Here is a 7630-nt window from a genome sequence, read left to right as displayed (position 1 = left end):
GAGTGTGAGGAATGTTTTTGGGGGATTAATTTCGTATAATTTTATTTTTTGGGTATTTTACAACAAGGTACAGGGTAGTCACATTGCACCATAAAACAGAATCACTGATAAAAAAACATTTCTTAAATGGACAATTTAATCCTTAGAAGTAGTGTGAACCAACGGCTTTGAACATAAAGCAACTGAATCTGTAGCACCACGTTCCAAACTTGGGTCAGACTAATCAATATCTGTGGAATTAACTTCCCAAATACTTTCATAACCCCAGTTTATCAAATGTACTACTGTGGCTTAAAAAGTCATTTTGTGTTGATTTTGTGTCCAATTTCTGAAGTAACTGAACTTATCTCCCTTAACGCAATAACTCTGAGCAGGTATTAATCAAGAAAATGCTAAACATAGTTGCATACACACCTACAGTAAGCTCAGGGTTAGACTGACCGACTAGACTGAGAAGAGAAAGGCTTACACACATACTTTAGTACAAACCAGTTTTGTACAGACCAAAGTGCTTCAGACTGTTATTTTCTAAATGGTATTCCCACACAAAACTCTCAAGTCTCAGCAAGCAGTGTGTGTCCTGATGTGGGGTAACACCAAGATAACCCAGGTCAGGAGCATGTGCAGGTTATCCACCCACCCAAACAACTTTACGACTGAGCCAGTCAGGTGCTGCTCCTCTACAGACCATCCCTTCTTTGACTCTCTCCAACTCTCCCTCCATTTTTTTTCTAACTAGGGGAGCTCACACTCCAGTAGTAGAGAAGACTTGAGCAGTTATGGCACTACATTTCCATCTTGTTTTTTCTCCCCACTCTATTTCCTCCCTCACTCTCCCCGGTCAGTGAAACTAAAGTCACACACCAGTGAGAGGTGGTCCGAGGGGTAGTTGTAGGACGGGAGTCTGTTGGGGCCTATCTGCTCCTCTGTGGGCATGTCCAGCACGCCATCCACCCTGAGCTGGTCCTGGGAGTACCACACGTAGTCCAGCGTGCTGCAGCACTCTCCCGTGGGCCGTATCTTCCAGGTCGTGTAGGCTGGTTCTGAAACGCCATCGCCGCTCAGCCTCTTGTAGGCCGAGTCGAGGCCGAGAGGCGAAGTGGCGAAGCGCCGGTACACCTCCTCCGAGGGGATGGCGTTGAAGTCCCCGCAGACCAGCAGGGGGGTGCCCGAGGCCCCGCCAGAGGGGCCCTCGCCGCCCACGCCTTGGGCTTGAGTGATGTTCTGGAGGTGCCGGAGCAGGTCGGAGCCCTGGGCGCTACGGAGATACTCCCAGCCGCTGCGGGCCTTGAGGTGCGTCACGGCGACGCACAGGCGTCGGTCTGTCGACCGGCAACGGAGTGTAGTTACCACGGCCACCTGCGGAAAGATATGCTGACTTAAGAGGACAGCTGTGGAATTTGTAATTGTTATACCCCGTCTCCTCTTTAGGGCCAAATTCTAAATGCCAACTAATATTACTGTAATGCAAGGGAAGTGATTGGTCACATTGGCAAAGCCCTCATACCTGATTGGTCGGTATCAGCATAGCCGATAGACGGACGTTGACGCTCTCCAGGAGCTCGAAGTACGATTGGTCGAAGAAGAGGGCGCAGCCGTCTGGCCCATTGTTTCCCTCAACGTCGAGACAAGGTGACCAGGGCTTGGGGCAGAAATGACCTTGGTAACCCAAGCTGCCCAGGATTGGCTGGAAGGTGTCGTAGTAGTGATCAACTTCCTGAAGACACAGGATGTGAGGTCGGTAGGTCAGGATTTCTTCCAGGATGAGGTATTTTCTGATTGCCCAGTTGAGGGCATCCAAGGGGCAGTGGACAAAACTGTCCACTCCTTCACCCAGCGCTGACAAAACAAAACCAGAGACAGAGCGAGAGAGAGAGCGAGAGAGGTGGAAAAGAGGAGTAGGGTAGCAGGGAGTGAGTGTGAAGGAGACAGAAAGAGACAAAGTTATCCTGAACAATGTTCACTTATTTCATTTCCACCCACAATACCGATGGATCTTACAGTTGCCTTTGCTGGCCAAATCACAATGTCTCATTTATCTCCTGTTGATGTACCTTGAGCCAGTATGTTCCACTGCATCACCCTGATCGACCCATTTGGGGAGAGGTGGCCGTCTGCATCACGGGCACTGCTGAAGGAACGCAGCGGGCGGGGGGGTCGGTCCCTCAGGGCCTCCTCGCACTCCCTCAGGAGATCCAGGGGGTCTGCAGGCTCCGGGGGGTTCAGGCAGCCGCTGTGGGGGTCCTGGTCGGCAGGGCTGGGATGGTCAGAGGGAGCCAGGTCGAGGGGCTGGGCCAGGGCGCTGTACAGCCGAGCGGCGCCTCCTCCCATTGGACAAACTGGGGAGGAAGGAAGGAAGTTAATTATAATATATAATTAACACAACCCATCCTTTCACTGGGGGGGGGGGGGGGGGGTATCTTTGTGGCAACACCAGTATGTGACACTTATCCCCCTTACAATCGCCAGTCTGATCCCCACCTATCATCAACGCTCTAGGATAATCCAATTAGCCAATGAAGTGTACGTGAAAAGGTCAATTTGGGGTTGTTGCTGGGAGAGAGGGCCAAAGTCGCCAACTGGCGATGGCATTTGACTAGTTTAGTTTGATCAGCAGTCAACAAACAGTGTTCAGACATTTACATTTGATAATGGAAAGTAGGGTAAAACAACTCTGGGAAATGATGTTTTAATATGGTTACATATGAACATAGTGGAAACACAACTGGGCCGAAGACGAGTTGTGACTACACTGACGAGCAGAAACACCATTCTTGGTGTTGAAGCACATTCTCTTCTGTTTTGGCTGCTGAATGAATGCATTTGTCTGTGTATTGTCCTTCCTTGTGTGCATGCTCCAGTTTTGCTCCAGTTTCAACCAGTCTATGTGTGTGTACAATATGTTGTAAATCTCCTTTCGCAGTCTCTTTTCAGTCCCTGCTGTATGTGACCTTGAAGTTCATCTGTCCAACCTTAGAAGCAGTTGAAAGACAGTTGCTTAGCCGACTTCTCCCATATGTCTGGTTAGTGCTTACTACCAGATTAGCCATTATACTGCATGTCCATGGACATTACCACCTTAACTCTAAGTGACCACACCATGAATTACTGTGATTAAGTTCCTCAAGCAAAAGCTGGAGTATGAATCATTGTATTGGTTTTGGTTAGCCAACATTTTTGCGGACCAAAAGGCGGTGGTTTTGACTTGACTGAGTCATGATTACTAATATCATTTCAACATTTTAAGAAGCCCACTCACACGCATACACACACCATGTGTTCCTCTGGGGCATGACACATACACACAGGGAACATTTTGTGTCCTGAGTGGGTCCTAATGGTTATATTTAACTGCTGTATCCTTAGTTATAAAAGCCAAAAGCTGAACCGGTGTTAAAAACAAACCGACGCCCCAGCAACCAACCGACTTTCTCTCACTGTTAAGGAAATCTACACCAAATATCCAAACATACAATGTAATCACTTAACAGACACTTCAACCCAAAGCAATTTACAGGAGGATTTAAACCTTTAACTTTCTGATCTGCAATCAAATGTTTTACCACTGAGCTATACCTGGAACATTCACCCTGACCCCAACACACCCACATAGAGAGCAGACACCAGCAACATCATAAACAACACTCCTTCCATCCACTTCTACAGCCCTAACCCTACACCCATACTAAAGTACAAATACACAAACAGAAATGCAGTTGGTCTTACCCATGATTTCCATCATTGTCCTTTCAAGGCCATTATCACCCTTGAGTTAGGCTGATATAAGTGTGTCTGGTTGTTAGAGAGTGGCTTGTATTTTTTGTGTTGCAAAATGTGAACAACGGGTTGGCTAACGTCAGATAGTGTGAGATATTGCTGCTGCCCTGCCAGTTGTGTTCTGGAGAGGGCAAAGCGTTACCTGGATATAAACCAAAGAAATGGGCGGAGAAAGACAGATACAGAGATTAAGGAGTTACGTCAGTTGACCATCTGGGAACAAACTTACAGGTCATGTGAAGAAAAAAATGTGCTATGGATGTGCCATTGTCTGTAACAGGATGCACAGCGCAACACCTAACCACAAGCAAGCGAAATCTTAGGTGTGAACCATTGATTCAAGATGTCAAGATTTGTAGCTGTAAATGACACAACTGCTGGTCGAGTTTGAGAAATGCAATCCCGACTGTGACGTGCGTCTGCCAACGTCAATAAAATGAAAAAAAAAAAAAACATTGAACAATTTACATAATGTACTTGAAAAAACAATCGCTATGGGAAAGAACATGCAAGCGAATCAATCTGTTGTCAATTTATGTCCGTCTGGCCCCCCGTCCCCCTTATAAGAGTTTGCATAAATGGAAGTGTGCGTGTGCGTGTGTGAACATGTTCTCTCACTGGGTTTCAAGTGATCTTTGTGCTCCCTCTGACCTTCACTACAAACTAGCATAACAACGTTTCGAAACCAACTTTCCACTGGCTTTAGCAGTAGCGGATAGCCTGGTCTATAGCTACATTAGTTTGATGCTAACTTTTAGCGGCCTAGCATAGCTTGCTAACACTTTTGTATTTATGCTTTTTGACAGACTGCTTATCTGCCATAATTTTCTGGGCTTCCCTGGTCATATGAATTACTAATGTATCCATCTCATGACAATAAACAGTAGTTTACTACAGAGATTAAGTGTGCATAGATTATATGTGTGCTAGCATTTTATGGCTAGCTAGTTTTTTGTATTTTTTCAGGCAGCCAAATGTCACTTAGGAAACACAACCACTTACCTGCAACCGCACTACACATTTACTGGTAGTGTAGTAGCTAAGCTACGTACAATGTCGATCAACGTGATTGATCCGCTTCATCCAAACTATTGTAAACACCATCTCTGCAGCCTAACCTATCAGCATACAAAAAACTGTTAACTTAACATTGTTGAATATTAAACAGGCAGGTGGAATATAAATCCTTAGCGACCATGAAAAATATGTTTTTAGTTTTGGAGACACATGGCAAAACATGCTAATGCCACGTTTCAATAGACAGAGAGAGCAGAGAGAGAGAACGTCAGAAGATATTGAGAGAGAGAAGGCACGGAGAGGGAGAAAGAGAAATGGTGTGAGAAAGAGGCGACAAAGTCAACCAACCAACCAACCAACCACATTGAACTAGCCAGAGTTTACAAGCCGCTGTATCGGACATAGTAAAAGCGTACTTAGAGCTGCAGCGCACCTTTAAACAATCCTTACCAATGTGACGCTATGCTCCAACGTGCTGTCCCAACTGCATTGTTAGGCTTGTCCTCTGTGTGTGTGTTTGTGAGAGAGAGAGAGAGAGAGAGAGAGAGAGAGAGAGAGAGAGAGAGAGAGAGAGAGAGAGAGAGAGAGAGAGAGAGAGAGAGAGAGAGAGAGAGACTGGAGTCTGGGAGAATAGTAGTAGCTGTGTTGTGTTTCGGCAGCTGCAGAACAAGGTCACAGGCAGCGCCAGTGTTAAAACAGGACCAACGCTGACATCTAGTGGCTGATCGAAAATGCAATCCCGTTTAGTAGAACCAAGTGTACAGTACAACTTGATCCTGCAACACACGCGACAAACACAACTACATGGAAATGATATTGCCAATCACTAGGGTATCAAAATTAGTTAATCTTATATCAAGTACTGATACCAGAAAAAATCTACTTGAGAACTGTAACGAAGTATTTGTACTTGTAACCATGTAACAACAGTGTAATAACAACATAATAACAAGGTGTTGCAATAACTTTCTCTGGCCCTTAGTCTCTGTTTTCTCACACCCCTCACACCTCATGCGTTCTTTCTCTACTCCCTCTCTTATTGCTCCCCCTTCCCACCCCTACTCCCTGAATCCCAACCTGCGTCCCCTTTTCTCCATTACAGCTTTTCACACACTCACTTGAGTTCTCCATCTCCTCTCTGTTTCTCCTTTCAGAAGACGTGCCCTTAAGGGGATGCACAGAACTTGTTTTCGTTGTCTCTTCCCTCTCTTCATGTCATCCGTGATTTGTCTTCGAACAAGTCTTTTATGTTGTTGTTCTATCACCTCTCTTTCTTTTCGGCTTCAATTTGGCTGTTTGAACACAAACCACACAGACACAGGTGTATTGAGAAAGTAATTGAGCGAGACAGAGCGGGGACGTGAGGGAGGAGAGGGAATAGATGGAGAGAACGAGAGGAGGGAAAGGGCAGGAGAGGCTGGAATTATGATGCAGTTATTTCTGTTTTTGCACCTCACCTGTTAATTATCAGTTGGTTTACAGAGCATAAAATCCTATCTAGGTGTTACAGTACTACATTTGATGAAATGTTTGTTGAATCTGATAAAACACTGTGTTCACATACATAGCGCAGGTATCAAAAAGGTCTAGATAAAAAACATATTTAGAATATCTGAAAGTTTTTTTTCCCAGTAATCCTCAAAATCACAAATTTTGAAGGTGTAAATTTCCACTCTCAAAACAAGAATTCAATTTTGACAGACTTAGAGGTCTACATGTGAACATATTTCTCAGCCACTTGGTGGCACTCTTTCACTGGTTTTCTAAATGTTTTCTTATGGTTTCTCATTGGGGAGAGAGATGGAGAGATGGTGGGAGGAAGCCTGAGGGGGTTAGACGGAGTGAGAGATAGACAACAAATGTAGGGGTGGGGTGGTGGAAAGTGGAGAGTGAGCGTGCATAAGTCGGCAGAAGGTTGTCTACTGTCTGTAGTACCTTTTTGGCATGCACATGCATCTGTGGTCAATTGTGTGTTTGTGTGTGTGCAGACACGGCTGTGGCTCTGGATTAAGGAGTGTGTGTGGGCGTTAGCTATCGCTGCTCCTGAGCCACATTGTGCAGGTGGCACAATCTGATTTCATTTTAATCTTATTGCTCAAGGTGAGAAGAGTTAGTTGTGTGTGCACGCATGTGTGTGTCTATAATGGATTTGTGGTCTACTTTTGTGAGAGATGGTATCTTGTTTTTCTGATGTTTGAAGCCAATAAAAGGACAACTGTTACACATGGATACATGCCCAATGACATGAGATCTTTGTTGCAGTGTGTGCAGGTATACATGCCTGTCTGTGTGTATGAATTAGTTCCTGTTTGTTTTTGTGCTTTTCCAGTCTCCCTGCATGTGCATGGGTATGTGTATCTGTGTGTGTGCTTTGTCCAGTTTCCATGTCTGGGCATGTGTGTATGTGTGTGTGGAACTGCCCGCGCCCCATTGTTTGTTGCTCCGGACTATCTCTCCCTCAGCATCTGTCACCGTGGCAGCAGATCAGGACCAGAGCCCACAGAACGCTCCACCCATCTGCAGCACAGTGTGTGTGTGTGTGTGTGTGTGTGTGTGTGTGTGTGTGAAGGCCAGTTGCCTGACTGAAGTCAACATTCCTACAATTTCTTTCCCACTTTCTTTCCTGTCGTTGTTTCTCTCCCCAAAGCCTACTCTGTCTTCATGATGCAAAGCCAGCTGTCGTCCTGGTAACTCTGCTTGTCTTAGTTGTCCTCAGCAATGGTTACTCACAAGCAACGGTTGACGTTGGATATCAGTGATGATTCTGGCTTCAGTTGGTTAGGTTTAGGAGCAGTGGTTGTGTACCGTGTACCTCACATCTTAGGGTTAGGGTTTG

At 45.6% G+C, this 7630-nt stretch overlaps 1 protein-coding gene across 4 annotated transcripts; it reads right to left on the bottom strand.

Moving 5' to 3' along the window:
- Positions 1-25: 25 nt before the first annotated feature.
- noctb (nocturnin b) lies at positions 26-5366 on the bottom strand. Of its 4 annotated transcripts, none has more exons than XM_084687870.1 (5): positions 5245-5365; positions 4780-4895; positions 2055-2339; positions 1508-1839; positions 26-1359 (listed from the first exon to the last, which is right to left on the bottom strand). In XM_084687870.1, the coding sequence occupies exons 2-5, from the start codon at positions 4796-4798 to the stop codon at positions 829-831; spliced, it is 1167 nt and encodes a 388-aa protein (XP_084543996.1). In that variant the 5' UTR covers positions 4799-4895; positions 5245-5365; the 3' UTR covers positions 26-828. The 4 variants fall into 4 exon arrangements, with proteins under 4 accessions (XP_084543996.1, XP_084543998.1, XP_084543999.1 ...); XM_084687872.1 differs by lacking the exon at positions 5245-5365 and adding an exon at positions 3727-3919 and having other exon boundaries at positions 4780-5172; XM_084687873.1 differs by lacking the exon at positions 4780-4895 and having other exon boundaries at positions 5245-5366.
- Between the last annotated feature and the right edge of the window lie 2264 nt (positions 5367-7630).

Source organism: Hypomesus nipponensis, chromosome 22 (genome assembly GCF_054491055.1).
Source record: "Hypomesus nipponensis isolate SF chromosome 22, ASM5449105v1, whole genome shotgun sequence".
NCBI lineage: Eukaryota > Metazoa > Chordata > Actinopteri > Osmeriformes > Osmeridae > Hypomesus > Hypomesus nipponensis.
Note: the sequence above shows the minus strand (reverse complement) of the source record. Positions and strands in the feature narration are given on the sequence as shown.